This window comes from Misgurnus anguillicaudatus, chromosome 16, assembly GCF_027580225.2.
Source record: "Misgurnus anguillicaudatus chromosome 16, ASM2758022v2, whole genome shotgun sequence".
Lineage (NCBI taxonomy): Eukaryota > Metazoa > Chordata > Actinopteri > Cypriniformes > Cobitidae > Misgurnus > Misgurnus anguillicaudatus.
The window spans coordinates 26123870-26140366 of NC_073352.2; the positions used below are offsets into that span (position 1 = coordinate 26123870).

The following is a 16497-nucleotide window of genomic DNA, read 5'->3' on the forward strand; positions in this document are numbered from 1 at the left end:
AACACATTTTGAGATAATAACTGTAAGTATAAAATAATTGTAACTTACTTATGCTTAAAATGATTAAAGACACTTATAAATGCATAAAATAATTACTAAAAAACAAATCTATATGGGGCGGTTTCCCGGACAGGGATTAGACTAGTCCTAGACTAAAATAAATGTAAGAGCTGTCCAAACTGAAAACAACTTGCACTCACATATCTTAAAATACATCAGTGCCCTTTGTATTGCTTCAAAATGCACACAAGTAATGTTTTAGTAAGGCATGTTTGTTAAAACTAGTAATATTTCCTAATTAAACTAAGGCCTAGTCCTAGTTTAAGATAATTTGTGTCCGGGAAACCACACCATAAAGTCTGTAGAAAATTGCACATTAATTTTCACCACAAGGTGGCGTATTGAGACCTTTTGATTCTTTAGATGCGTTCACGAGTTGTGGATGAAAACATTTTCATCATGTTATTGGGGATGAAAGTGCATTACCTGACTTTCTCAAAACTGAACACTAGATCAGATTTTAAAGTTTATTGATATGAAATAAGCAGAAGGGACAGAGATGATTTCCAGGGGGCAAAACGTCCAGAAACTTCCGATCAATGTCCTAAATGGGATCCAAATTGGTTACTTCACAGATAAGACAGATGTTTCTGTAATACAGGCCCAGTGTTTTCAAACCAGGCACATACATAAAACAACGTTTGCAAGGGTTGTTAAATAAACGTTTATTTTAAATAATTACCTATAAATGGGAGAGCCAGAAAAATTAAGGCAAAGGTTGTGTAAGCACAATTTATTGGCACATAAAATGGCAAAGCATACATACAAGACTTTGGGTATGACACAAAAAACACCTCTGCTAAATATATTACAAACTGTGCAGAGTTCCAGTAATACAAGATTCATACAGCAGGTGACTGAGATTGTGTCTCCTTTCATTTTGTCGGTTTTTGGAGATAATATTCATGAAATATATTTTGTAATGATAAAGTACAGAAACATGAAGAAACCAAACAATAAAAACACATTTGGCTGTCAAAATTATCATTACAATCCTTTTTCCATCATTAAAGCATAAACTCTTAAAGGGACTTATTGCAAGTCCAATTAATTAAAATACCACATTTACCATATATGAAAACAAATTTAAAATTTGATATTAAAAAGGCAGTTTTCATATTTCATGTTAAAAGTAGTGTGACGCTAGATTAAATTAATGTTTTTCAAATAAACACTATATTTGGGATGTGATTTAACAATAACCTGTTCACAACTTTCTCAGTATGAGGTTCATTCCTGAGCATGAAATCCATTATTTGGGGAGGAAAGTCGATTACGCGGCAGTTTAAATCAAGGTCTGAGAACATTAATAACATCAGATGGACTGCATTTCTTTCCTAAAGTCAAGTAACCCTGTTTACTGTGCTCCCAAACCAATAAACAAAGCAGAACATGGCCTAGAGTCTAAAAAAACAAACATCATCACCGATTTTAAAATGCCATGCAGAAACATATATTATTCCAGTATGAAAATAAGCCATTATAAGGAACAGAGGCATACATTTGGACAAATGTTTTCATACAGTATGCGTCTGTCTGTCAACTCCTAATCTCTGAGTTACAGTGCAAGGAGAACACAAATTAATAAAATAACAACACAAAATTGACTGAGAAACGAAATGTAGGGATATTTGTAGAAAGTTCAATCTGTAAATGGCAACACGCAACGCTTTTCAAACCAGAGACCAAAGCTGTCTTTATAGTTAATACAGTCTGTTGAGTTGAAGGAACGCATTGAGGTTCACTTTTAATTGAAAGCAGAGGGAAAAGACAATAGACAAACGAATTTCCAATAAAAATGCAAATGTTCAGGGATTGGTCTCAGTGGATGCCTTTGCAGTTCCAGTCTCCAGTGAAAAGACAATGAGCATGACCATCTCTTCAGCCATTGGCTGTGGTTACCATCTGGAGTCACTATGGAGATGTGTGCTTAACTGCGAGACGGACGATAGCTTTTTACATTTTACATTGGCTTCAGGTCTCACCTGTTAATGCAGATTTCTCATTCGATAAATTCTGGTTCATCCAAGAGTCACATTTCTGCAGCTGCTTTTTAACCTAACCAGATGATTTCAAAAGTATCCAATGGGGAAATATTGCGGCCAAAATTTGGTCAGTTTTCTTAAATGTCATCCAGAAAATGAAGCAGAATAGTCAGAAAAATGGTGAATCGTTAACACCATGACGTGAGATGTACATCATACGGGGTATAAAGTGAGGTCAGATAGAGAGAGCGCCGCCCTGGTGGTGGTTTCTATTGAGATGGCTGAGAGGCTGTGCTCTCTGGCTTGCTGTCCTGTCCAGTAGGTGGCTTGCTGTTCCACGGGCTGTTGTTTCCAAGCGCCGGCGAGCTCGTAAAGTCATCATCATCGTCGAGGCCATTTGTGGCGTCGTATTGTGTGTTTTCTAGCCGGGTGATCAGGCGCTCGTCCTCATCGCCAAACTCGCCACCCATTAGGGTGGGCTCACCCACCACCATCACATCCTGTTAATAACAAATATCGAAATATTAGTAATTGCACAAAAAAATATAAAAGTGTTGGGTTCTTGATTGGTGAACACAAAACGAATATGACAGGATTATTGTGAATCAGCCGGACCCAGACATATATCAGTCGATACTAACCATGTTGGACAGCATTAAAAGAAACTGTCTGAGTATGTGTGTGTGTGTGTGAGAGTTTAAAATGGCTGGATTGCATAATTTTGTTTAAAAACTAGATTTAAAAAAAAGATATGCATGCAGCTGGGTCACATACTTCCCAGCTGTGTGTGACATCTGAGTAATTTGCACTGGGATAAATGAAAATTTGAATAAATAACTCTCTTTAAGTATATTAACAGTCTTTGGGTAAATTTATTCTGTAAACGGCAATATCATAGATTCAGGTACAAAAGTGGTTATCTTTCTGTAAGGTAGTCTTGCCTAGCTATCTCTCTGGTTGCATTCTCAAGCTCAGCAGATCAGTTAACTGGAGCACATGCATCGCCAACCATGTGCGTCGACGCTACAGCATGGGAGCTCTTAATCTGTTGCTCTCACTGTCTGTCTACCATAGGCGGAGGGTGAGACAACTGCAGGATACAGCTACAGTATGACATCTCCAGGGTTTCCACACCTTAGTTAACTTCAAATTCAAGGACCTTTCAAGGACTTTCCAGGTGCAATACCCTTAAATTCAAGGACTAAATGTGGGGACACATTTCAAGTGAGAGCAAGGTTACATCGTGTTACCTTTTAAGATACATTGTAACAGTTCCCTTTCGAGGGAACTTGCGCTGCGTCACTGCTGTGACACTTTGGGGACGCCTCCAGGGGTAAGTGCGTCTGAATGTGTATATCAAATTCAACCAATGGTGAGGCTTAACGACAAAGACAGGGTGACGCAAGAGTCAGGAAATATATCGCTATCTGAAATATTGCCAAAGACGGCGTTACAGGGATGCAGGAAGTATGGCAAGGGAGACGCAGTGTCTCGTTCCCTTCTCAGGGAACAACAGTTACATACGTAACCCGGGACGTTTTTATGTGTCAAACACAACTATGCAAAAAAGCATTTTGGTATGAATCAACATTCGCATACAGAAGATAAAAGCATTTAAAGCAAACAGTTTAGCATGTGTGCTTAAAAAGTCTAGAATTTTGTATTTTGTTATCCTACACTACACAGGGAATAATATGGATTTTTTTCCAGAAAACTTCTTGCACAAAATAGATTCAAGCACTTTCAATGACCTGTATCTACGTATGTTTATTTTCAAAAATTCCCAGATTCACAAACTTTCAAGGATTTCAGGGACCTGTGGGAACCCTGCATCTCGAAGGTTGTGTGCTCCCATATCTCCAGATGAATTATTTAATTAACAAATTGTTATAGTAAGTCAGCTATTAAAGGATAAGTCCATTTTCTTAAAAAAAATCCAGATAATTTACTCACCATGTCATCCAAAATGTTGATGTCTTTCTTTGTTCAGTCAAGATTTTTTTCATTTTAATAGACTTAAGTGGACCTCAATACTTTTAATGCAGTTTAAAATTGCAGTTTCAAAGGACTCTAAACGATCCCAAACAAGGCATAAGGGTCTTATCTAGCGAAACGATTGCCATGTTTGGGAAGAAAAATACAAATATGCACTTTTAAACCACAACCTCCCGTCCTCCTCCGGTCGTGTGACGCGCCAGCGCGACCTCTTGTAATACGTCATCACGTCAAGTGGTCACGGATGACGTATGTGAAACTACGCCCCAGTGTTTACAAGTTTGGAGAAAGAGGACCGTTCTGACGTTGTTGTATGTGGAATGATACTAATTAATGTCTTTGTGTCAGTTTATTGTTTAAAATTGTCCACAAATGTGCGTTTCATATATGTAACACGTGATCTTTCCACATCATTACGCAATTACGTGAGGTTGCGCTGGCTCATCACACAGCCGGAGGAAGAAGAGAAGTTGTGGATTAAAAGTGCATATTTTTTATTTTTCTTGCCAAAATGACAATCGTTTTGCTAGATAAGACCCTCTCATTATGCCTTGTTTGGGATCATTTAGAGTCCTTTGAAACGGAAATTTTTAACTGCATTAAAACTGTTAAGTGTTGGGGTCCATTAAAATGAGAAATATCCTGGATCTTTCTCCACAAAAAACACAATTTCTTCCCGACCGAACAAAGAAAGACATCAACATGTTGGATAACACGGTGGTGAGTAAATTATCTGGATTTTTTAAATAAGAAAATGGCCTGATTCTTTAAAGTTTGAATTTGGGAAGGAGAAACAGATCCTAGCCCCCATGTACAGGCAGCGTATGCCTTTCCCTGTTTTTTTCATCATCTATGTTGTCTGCCTTTCCTCCAGCAACCTTCTGTGAAAGTTCCCCATGATTTTACACCGCTAGGCCATTCATAAGCCATGTCTTTAGTCAGCTCATTGACCGTTTTGTATATTTATTCGAGCAATAATTCTTGTGTAGTCTGTCTGGCGGAGACCCCAGAGTCCCTGTTAGCCCCCCTACCCTCTGCTTTTTAATTACTCTCATTCATTAGGGTGGGCTTTTTGACTAAATAACAATATCCGCACGCTGATTTGTCAATTTGCATAGCTAATTAAGTCATTAGCTAAAACGTTAGCGAGTGAGAAAAAGCGCAGCGCTTGCCAACGAGCCTTGAATTTGCCATCTGTTTATGAACGGCAACTGTCGGCCTGAAGTCTGAATGTGAAGTCGGGGTCCAGGATCGCACACACACAGATACTGTACTGATACACTCGAAACTTTATTTGCTATTACACGGAAAGGCAGTCCAGTGCTTTTGTCTAATTAGATGTAGCCTGTAGCTAAATCCAGTCTGATTTCAATCATTGTTTAAGCCCTCAAAGAACTAACATTTTGTTGGAAGAGACATAATTGACTGTGACACTCAAGATAGCTACCAGGTAAGCAGTTCTTATTTTTTCTCTCCAGATAAAAGTTGAAATTTTGTTTGTCGTAGTACCTAGACAACTTTTTATTTTTCATTACCGAAACATGAGTTTGTAAATGCATATATTTAATGTAATATCATGTTGCGGTAATGATCATTTTAGATTATCATGATAATTTTTGATCATGATAATCTAAAAAAATGTAAATAATTCTATAGGAAATATTTTTTAAATCCTCTAAAAATAATGGTTATAGTAAGTTTAGACCTTAATCTTATATGTGCAAAAAAAGCTGGCTTCAAGGGCTTTTTAAAAATCTGATGCTGGACACCTTCTAAGTCTGGATTTCGTGAGAATCACCTATGTATAGGCACCTTGAACTCAATACAGTATGTATGTTCTTTTGGATCTGCCAAATGCTTTCATGTAATGCAAATTCATGTAAATATGCAGTGCATATGGCATGCTATACACGCATGACTAATCAGCATTTCATTATTCTCCCGAACGAAATGACTCCAGTCTTAATTCCAGCCCAGTACACATGACCAAAAGGGGGCACTGTTGTAATATTGTTGAAAAAAAGTCCACCCCATCGCTCCCCAGTAGTCACATGATCATCTCATTGTGATTGGGCTCACGTAGGCGGACGATCAGGCAGCATGCGATGACTGCACAAAGCCAAGTGGCCACGCTACATATGTAACCAGCATGTTCCTTTTTACAGCACATGGCCACATAACTTACAATGGGGACTGCAATAAAAATAGTCACACACACACACACACACACACACACACACACACACACACACACACACACACACACACACACACACACACACACACACACACACACACACACAGGATCTATATGATAATAAGCACTGGCACCGAGCCAAATGCTCACACCAACAATTCGCACACTTCGTGTGTGAATGTGTCCTCGAAGTGACGGATGCTGGATACATACGGCTAGAACCAAATGTATGTAATTAAAGGTACATCTACAGAGATTTCTGTGTAAAATAACTAAATACAAAAAAAAAAGGAAAACATACTTTAAGTTAGGTTAATTTTTTAAGCAGAAATTGAGTGCTTTTTTAAGTTGACTGAGCTGATATAAGGTAATCCTTTTAGGATTTTCAGTATTGGGTGATGGTGTAGTTTGCCTGCTTGGCCAATTAAAAGAAATGTTCGCTGCTTGCTCGTGCTTGTTAGGGCCGAGCACCGAGGTGTGAGGACCCTATTGTTCTTTAAGGAGTTATTATTGTTCTTTTTTTTGTTTTCAATACTTTTAAGCTAATTGAATAATTATCGTGCATGACTAATTTCTTAATCTTTCTTTACACATCATTTGCTAAAGCATATAAACATACATGCACATAAACTGGCTATGTATTGGCCACCCTATATTCTCTGGATTAGTGATGCCCCTTTTTGTCTGGATGTACTTGAAAAGATTTTACTTTTTAAACCTTTGCAACGGAAATGACTGTCAATAGCTTAAAAAAGAAAAAAAAATATTTTTTAGATTCTTGTAACAGCAAATCAAAACTAATAATTAGCCTCATTCACTAATTTCTTTCTAAACTGTTCATATATATATTTTTGCATTGTGTAAATAAATTGATCTAGACCAATGGGGGTGTGTAAGGACCAAACATTTTGCCAAATACAGATGGGGTAGATATCAGTGGCGGCCAGTGACTTCTTTTTTCGAGGGCGCTCGCTGCGAAGTTCGTCACAACATGTATGTAGCCCGTCATGTGTGTGGTTCGTAATTTCAAAATATGTGTTCTGCGCGTTGAGTGATTCTATGTGCATCACGTGTCCTGTCAAAACAAGTGCCTGCTGCACACACATCCAAAGGGTTTATGATAAAAGAAACGCTCGCGTTTGCCAGATACTCGCATAATCTCATGCATAATCAGAGTTTACTGTTAAGGGAGTGCATGCGTGTATTTTGCGTCTCTTTTATCATAAACGATTTTGGCGCGCGTGCACCAGGCACCCACCCCGACAAAACACGTGATGCAGATGGTTCACATGATTCAACAAACACATTTTTTGAGAACACAAGCAACACACATGACACTCTGAACACTTATTTTGAATTTGCACCTCTCAGACGAGCAGTCACGAGCCGCCACTCGTAGATATAAAAAATGTTTTTATCCAAAAATGAATTGTTAGGCTATGCTGCTTCGGCTTGGACAGGCTGCTCTGCAACACAAGAATGTCCTCCTCTCTAATCTCCTCTACAGCATTCATGTATCTCATTGTCCCTGAACTCCAGGGGAAAAGCCAAGTACTACAAATCCCATCATCCAACTGCAAACAAATTTACCGCTTCACAATACTACTCCCCAAAAACAGCTTCAGCACCCGTGAGCTGTGTGCTTGACCCTGTAACGTGTGAGCTGGGGGCTGAATACATCGACAGCCGGAGAGGAAACCCGGGGGATAAAGAGGCACTCTGGGATAAATGCTTCTGAATTGGGGTTAAACACTGTAAGTGAGTATTATAGGAATTGAAAATGAGTGCAAGGAAGTCTGTCTCTGTGAAGGAGTTGTGGGTGTATTTACTTTGGCTTTGAATTGCAATGTAATGTGTTTTACATTTGTGTCGTGGCCCACACCAAAAACACTTGAGCCGTGGAAACACTGACATTAATGTAACATGTCATAATAGTATTGTAATGTTTGATTAGCTGTGAAAGGTACAGAATCAGTAGTTAAAGTGATAGTTCACTCAATAACAAAAAATTTTGTGTCATCATTTACTCATCAACAGCACGTCAATGGTGCTCCCGTTATCTGCTTCATTACAAATATCTTCCTTTGTGTTCAGCAAAGAAATGTATACAGGTCTGTAACAACTTGAGGGTGAGTAAATAATGACAAAATTTCATTTTTGGGTGAACTATCCCTTTAAGCCCCAAGTGTGGAGGTAATCAGAAGATGTTTATTTAATGGTTTAAGATTTTAAGACAATGGATGTGTGTGTGTGCGTGTGTAAAGAAAAAGATTTGATGCTTACAGGTACCTGGCTGGTCAGAGTAAAGTTGTTGGCAGGGCTGCGTTTCTTTCCACCAGCACTGTTGCCTAGGCTACTGTTAGACGCACTGCTGGCTGAGTTCTTTCTTTTTCTTCTCTTGGTTGTGGTCTGTCGAGTGGGTTCTGCTCTCCACCAAACACACAAAATAAGTATTATTAAAAGTGATGAACACACATCCACAAACACAGGCACACATGTGAAACAGCAGGTGCAAACGATGCACAGAGAAGAAGACAGGCAGAATAAAGCTCACAGACATTTGTTTTAAGCACATAAGCGTGCACAAACACATGTTAGCGGACGCACAGATGAGACAAACAAATGGACCATGCATTTTACTGAGGTAGAATCGAAGTGCATTCAAACATCTCCCAGGACATGCAGTAGTAAGAAATTGCTCCAGCTTTGATTTGCATAAACACTCAACATTGCACACTGCGGTATCAGCAGCCATGCATATGCACGCATACATCAATAATATCTAAATCATGTTAATGCTCTAAAATGTTCTTTTTATTCAGAATTGTTTTTGGATAAACTATAAAAATATATGAGTTTTAGGCAATGGATAATTTTTTGTTAAAGCAACACTATGTAGTTTTTTTTTACCTTTAAATAATGTCTCTAAAATTATTTCAGTGATAGAACAACTTTTAACTGGACAAATTGTACTGTTGCTGCAACCTGAGCAGCCTCCTAGCTGCTACAAGCACACTCTGAAAGTGGCGGTGGAGGGTAGGAAACACAGCCCCGCCCCTCCCCCTGCCTGCAGAAGAGTGTCTGATACCAGGCACTGTGGCGCTTTTCAACCACATGGGGGAGCTGTAAGTCATTTTTACATGGAAACTACATAGTGCTGCTTTAAACAAATTGCCTGTTTGTGGTGATTTCTGAAATAACCACTTGTAACCGGGCTTTCATAAGTTAAACAGCCAGAAAAGTATATTTATCGACTTTCCATTTAGACACAGTTTCACTATTAGATAAGAATCAGAAGTGTACCTTTTTTGTGATTTGTGGGGAAAATTTCCGTTTTGAAGTTCTGTGGATGTCCAGCTGAAATCACATCCAAAATATGGTTTTATTTCTCAGACAAATACTTACGCATGTATATCATGTACAACATTACAAAATTTTATGTTTAAAAATGTAAGACTACAGAAGGAGGAATAAAATAAAACCATCTCGAGATGAAAGTCATTATAATGAGAGATTTAAATAGTAGTTTTTTGAGAAAAGTCAAATAAAATAACATTTTGAGAATAAAGTCAATATATAACGAGAATTAAGTCGAAAATGTTGAGGATAGATTTCTAATATAAAAAGATTAAAGTCGTAATATAGCGAGAATAAAGTCGTAATATAATGAGAATAAAGTTGTAAAATTTCGAGAAAAAAGTCGTAATATAACAAGAATAAAGTCGTAATATAACAAGAATAAAGTCGTAATATAACGAGAATAAAGTTGTAATATAAAGAGAATAAAGTTGTAATATAATGAGAATAAAGTTTTAATATAACGAGAATAAAGTTGTAATATAATGAGAATAAAGTCATAATATAACGAGAATAAAGTCGTAATACGGCGAGAATAAAGTCGTAAAATAATGAGAATAAAGTCGTAATATAATGAGAATAAAGTCAATATATAACGAGAATAAAGTCGTAATATAATGAGAATAAAGTCGTAATATAACGAGAATAAACTTGTAATATAATGAGAATAAAGTTGTAATATAACAAGAATAAAGTTGTAATATAATGAGAATAAAGTTGTAATATAATGAGAATAAAGTCGTAATATAACAAGAATAAAGTCGTAATATAGCGAGAATAAAGTCGTAAAATAATGAGAATAAAGTCGTAATATAACGAGAATAAAGTCAATATATAACGAGAATAAAGTTGTAATATAATGAGAATAAAGTCGTAATATAACGAGAATAAAGTCAATATATAACGAGAATAAAGTCATAATATAGCGAGAATAAAATCGTAATATAACGAGAATAAAGTCAATATATAACGAGAATAAAGTTGTAATATAATGAGAATAAAGTTGTAATATATTAAGAGAATAAAGTTGTAATATAATGAGAATAAAGTCGTAATATAACGAGAATAAAGTCGTAATATAGCGAGAATAAAGTCGTAAAATAATGAAAATAAAGTCGTAATATAACGAGAATAAAGTAAATATATAACGAGAATAAAGTCATAATATAGCAAGAATAAAATCGTAATATAACGAGAATAAAGTCAATATATAACGAGAATAAAGTTGTAATATAATGAGAATAAAGTCGTAATATAATGAGAATAAAGTCAATATATAACGAGAATAAAGTCATAATATAGGGAGAATAAAGTCGTAATATAACGAGAATAAAGTCAATATATAACAAGAATAAAGTCAATATATAACGAGAATAAAGTCGTAATATAGCGAGAATAAAATCGTAATACAACGAGAATAAAGTCAATATATAACGAGAATAAAGTCAATATATAACGAGAATAAAGTCGTAATATAATAAGAATAAAGTCGTAATATAACGAGAATATAGTCAATATATAATGAGAATATAGTCAATATATAACGAGAATAAAGTCAATATATAACGAGAATAAAGTCGTAAAATTTCGAGAATAAAGTCAATATATAACGAGATTAAATTGTAATATAACGAGAATAAAGTCATGATATAACAAGAATAAATTTGTAATATAATAAGAATAAAGTTGTAATATAACGAGAATAAAATCGTAATAATGTCATATTTTAACATTAATGTGTTTGGAGTAGAGCTTAGATCGGGCCCAACAAATCAAGCCCGACCCTACCCGAGCCCGTGCACATTGTGTCCGAGCCCAGCCCGGCCCGACACGTTCACTGTAATTATAAAGCCCGAGCCCGATTTAAACCCGACCATTTTTAAAATGTCGTTATAACCAGGGCCGGCGCCAGATTTTTTAACGCAGGAGCTGCTGATTATTTAGGCTACAGGGGAGCACCTGCTGCACAGTTTTATATATATATATATATATATATATATATATATATATATATATAATATAATATAATATAATATAATATAATATAATATAATATAATATAATATAATATAATATAATATAATATACATAAATACTATTAATAAGTGAGCAAAAACTGGTCACTCAATATTAAATATTAAATAATTTTAATTATCATAATTAAAGTTTTAATTGTATTACATTTAACAAGCACAACATTCAGCATTCAATCAAATATTCTTAAAGATTAATTATTATTAATAATGTTATTTCAACATAATATGTGTGTGGGCAACAAGCAAGATGTGCATTTGTAAATTCGGTGACAGCGTGTGTTGCGAGTTTCAAATAGTGTAATAACGCAGCGCGCCGGCGCTCATGTCATTATTATATTGTCTGCTATATTGCTTTTTATGTATTAAATCCAGGCAATTGGTTGATAAAAAATGTATTAAAATTAAGATACAATTAATACTAAACGAAATTTACTTTAAAGAAAAACTTTCTTCAAAACTTAAAACTAAATGTGCTTATTTAATGGCTTAAACACGTAGGCTATACTACAAGCTCTCTTTTTGTACAAATTGCAGAACATTAATTTAATTCTGAATTTTGCAAATGTTGAAATACATTTTTCTGTGCATAGTAAAACATATCTATAACATTTATCAAGTTTATAATTGTGCGTGCATTTATTATTATCTTGATGAATAATACGACAAGAAAGAAGCATGTAAACTGCGTTGTTTGTTTATTAAGAAACAACTGAATGGATCCTAAATGGATTGAAATTTCGAATAAAGAAACATAAAAAAATAAAATAAACCGTGAACAATGATGAACACAGAAAATAATGGCCTAAGATTATAGGCCTACTACTTTAATAAATTTAAACAATGTTTTAGAACATATAATATTTTATAATATAATTTTAAACATTATAAATATTTTTAAAGCCTATTAGAAAACGTAGGCATATAGTGCAAAAACGCTGCTCCATTCTGGTAGCCTCCTGCCTGTGTATGAGCCTGTAGATTAAGAGAAATTGATTAGGCCAAGTAAGGCTGCCTGCATTTATGTAATAATTATATAATGTCATATTCATCACAAAGCTATAGCTACTTACATGGTTCTACATGTTGTCATGCAAGAACAAGATTGCGTCGACAGTTTCTGGTTTCAGAGCGGTCCTCTGCTCTATCGTTCGGCCAGCTGTGCTGAACACCCGTTCGCTGCTGCTGCTGCTTGCTGGAATGCAGAGGACGGATAGTTTTGGGTACACCAATCCGTTCACTTTCCACCATTTCAGTAGATCCCGGTCGTCATCCATGGCATGCTTTTGTGAATTGAAGCGTGAAGCCAGTACTGCTCGTTGCACCGTGAGCCACCGCAGCATCTTCCGCGCAGTTACACTGTGCAGCACGCACAGCAGGTGTGATGCGTTACGTGTTCGAGACTCCGAGTGAACGAGATGCTGCGCATGACATGTGCCCGACCCGACCCGACCCGAGGATGTGGCTGGAAATTTCGGCCCGACCCGGCCCGCGGGTCGGGTCGGGTCGAGTCCGGGTTCGGGCTCGGGCAGAGAATCTAAGCTCTAGTTTGGAGTGATGTAAACAAGCAAATCTGCAAACCAGATACCAAATTACATACCTGCCTTAATAATAAAACAATATGAGGGAGATATTGTGAACAAGCAAAATATAACAACTTTATTATCGTTATATATTGACTTTTTTCTCAAAATTTTATTTATTTTGACTTTTTTCTCAAAAACTACTAGTTAAATCTCACATTATAATGACTTTAATCTTGAGATGGTTTTACTTTATATTTTATTTTTTTAGCTTGGTCCTAATCCTCCTTGGTAACAGAAGCCTTTCTGTATCATGCTGATTTTTAAATAAGAAACTATTTTTTTAGTAAGATGGCTTTACAGTATACATTATTAATAATACTGTAAATTAAAAATAAATTTTTAGTTCTTCCTAAGCACACCCATGGAGATGTTTACTAACTGCTTGTTCATATACATAATACATATAGTCATATAATAAACAATACAATACAATAATAAACAAACTCCTGTGGGACATCTGCAGTATTTTGGTCTTCTGTAGAAAGTCATATTTTTGTTATCAGTGCGAGCGTGTGAACGACGCCCTCATTTCCACACATACACAGACAAAATGGGGGAAAAACTTGTCAGAGTATAAAAGCAAAACCTATCTTCCTTCCTGTTCAGGACACAAATGCTATCCAGATTTTGAAAGAATGGGAGGAAAAAGGGAAGAGAACCTAATAGGGAAACGACAATTACAGAAGATCCACTACGACGTGGATTCTGAAAAGGCCAATGCTGACGACTAACAGGTGGACAAGGGGTCGTAGGGGGTGTCACCCATTGGGAGAGGATGTGTTTTTATCTGACATTTTTAAATCATTGTTATTGAACTGGAATTAACCAACTAAAAAAACAAACAAACAAACAAACAAACAGTACATGACATGAAACACTGAGATATCTATTGACGTCTATAACCCAAAATGATGTAACCTGCCAAGTACGGTGCACTAATAAGATTTTATATACTGTATGTGATAAAGAGGATGTTGATCCTCCATTAATAAATATGTATGAAATTTCATCGTATTGACAACAAAATAGTGGCATCTGCAAAACAAATGATGCTATAGTTTTTCTCTTAACAAAACTACATTTTTGTATTTATACAATCACACAAACTTTGTCATGTTATAAAAGTATGTTTATTGTTGTAAACTTTAATCCTGGCTACTGTTTGTGTCTTTGCTGTCTTTAAAATAAATGCCCCCAAATACTCTCTCTGTCTACTGCAATGACATGCATACATTAATAGAAGCGGCTTAAATCAGTCCTTTCAGAAAAATGTAGAGTTTTTTTGTAATTGTTGTGGGCAAAAATCCTTGATCTTGCGGCACGTTTTCTTAAAAAATGCGATGAAATTGCAGAAAATTGCATGAACTTGGAAAAACTGCGTGAACTTGCAAAAACTGTTTGCAGCTTTTCATTGATGTTCACGTCGCATAATTACGTCACTTCCTGAAATTCCCATGACTCATGTGTTAAGTAAATGCAAAATTTTTCAACTTACTGCTAAGATATATACGATTTTTTTGCTACAAAAATGCGGGGATTAGAAAATCATGCAAGCCACCCATATTTTGCGAGCAGAAATCTACAATTTATGCGACAAAAGTGCAGCGTATTTAAATATGTGGACTTTGGCTGATTATGCATTGAATCATGTGATTGCATAATCACGTTTTCTGGAGGGACTGTTAAATACACAACTCATCTTTATGGTCACTATAACTCTTGCACAATGTGTGTTATATACAACCATTAACTCTTTTACCATAGCGTTAAATTTTTTTTTTGCCAGTCAGCTTTTTACGATTTTCACAAAAGTTTAATGCCTTTCAGAAAATGTTCTTCTTTAAATATATAAACATACAATATATCAAATGAAAGAAGAGACCCTCTCCATTTAAACAAAAAACTTTCATCCCATCTTCATTTGTTCTCTTTTTATCACCTCTCAAATGTGGGTGTTTTTTTTTTCAAATTTTGAGCAAAAAGCATTTTTGTTAAGAACTTTTTTTAGAGATCAGATTCAGAAAGATGATTTAAACATACACAACGTTTTTTCTGTTTTTGGGTCAGTGTATGCTTCCATGTTTTATAAGTTGGGTAAGAGCACCATCTAGTGGATAATAGCAGAAATATGGATTGCCGTAAAAACTCGTCATTGGCAGGGAAGCGTTTTTCTTAATTGACGAAATAACTAGTCAATGGCGTGGAAAGAGTTAATGATAGAGAATTTAGACCAACAGCATGTACACAACATTTTCACTGGTTTACTATGAGACGTTCGACCAAAGAGTAGAATTTAAACCTGTTTTCCTCCAAAATGTATCTGGCAGAGCACAAAATGCCACGGTTAAGTGCATCACATAATAGTTTGTGCAATGATTTAGGGTTACCTGGAGGGGCCACCATTCTTTGCCACTTCTGGAACAAACAGGTCTTTAAACAGTCTCTCGGGCTGAGGTTGTATGTCTTGTGTCGAGACATTAACTCTTGCATTGGCTCCAGGATGACACACAACTAGAAGAAACACACATACACACACACATGAACACCTATGCCTATAGTTGAATAAAACAGGAATACAGTATGTACCCCAGCTGTCACTGGGATGGCACACTTCAAAAAGTACATATTGGTACTGTACCTCAAAAGTACATACATATCTGTACCTAAAGGTACATATTAGGATTTTTTTTAAAGGGTACTGACCCTGTGACAGCTGGGGGAAATATTTTAACAGTTTTTTTCTAACAGTGTAGTTACAATCAACTAGACATAATCCTATATTTTTAGCATGTAAAATTATTATTTTTTCTTATAGCCCAACCTTTATTAGAGACACCAAAGTCATGGGTTCCATTCCAATTGATAAAAGGTACAACACAGTATGTAGCTTGAATGCACTGTAGTGCGCTTTGGATAAACATGTCTGCCAAATGTATAAATGTCATTTAATCTCTTCACACAGTGAGCGAAGCTTGAAATTTACACGGATACACACACACAAATCATTTCCCACTGACAGGATTGTATCCCGACACTGTTGTGTCCTGTCACTTCCACAGGTCCAGGGAAACAATCTCTGGATCTCGGCCCACAAAGCAAAGCTATTTCTATCCTGAATGCTAGGAAACCTACGAGCTTCCTTGCCCATCTCGCTGGACAGCGGTTGTATTGCGTCTGAGCACAGGAAACATCCTCGTGTGGATCTACAGATAAACGCGTCCAGACAAACGCAGGCTTTTTAGTCGACGCTAATGAGTCACTTTTGAAATGCTGGTATCATTTCT

At 36.1% G+C, this 16497-nt stretch overlaps 1 protein-coding gene across 2 annotated transcripts in view; it reads right to left on the minus strand.

Moving 5' to 3' along the window:
- Positions 1–766: 766 nt before the first annotated feature.
- The window catches only part of ldb2a (LIM domain binding 2a), a 79475-nt gene continuing 63744 nt past the window's right edge, over positions 767–16497 (minus strand). The window contains exons 6-9 of one of the 2 annotated variants that reach the window (XM_073854402.1): positions 15601–15724; positions 9541–9594; positions 8527–8660; positions 767–2545 (exon numbers count right to left, since the gene is read on the minus strand). In XM_073854402.1, coding sequence (XP_073710503.1) covers positions 2315–2545; positions 8527–8660; positions 9541–9594; positions 15601–15724 — 543 coding nt within the window. In that variant the 3' untranslated portion in view covers positions 767–2314. Of the gene's footprint in view, positions 2546–8520; positions 8661–9540; positions 9595–15600; positions 15725–16497 lie in introns of both variants that reach the window. The other variant, XM_073854401.1, reaches the window with a different exon arrangement.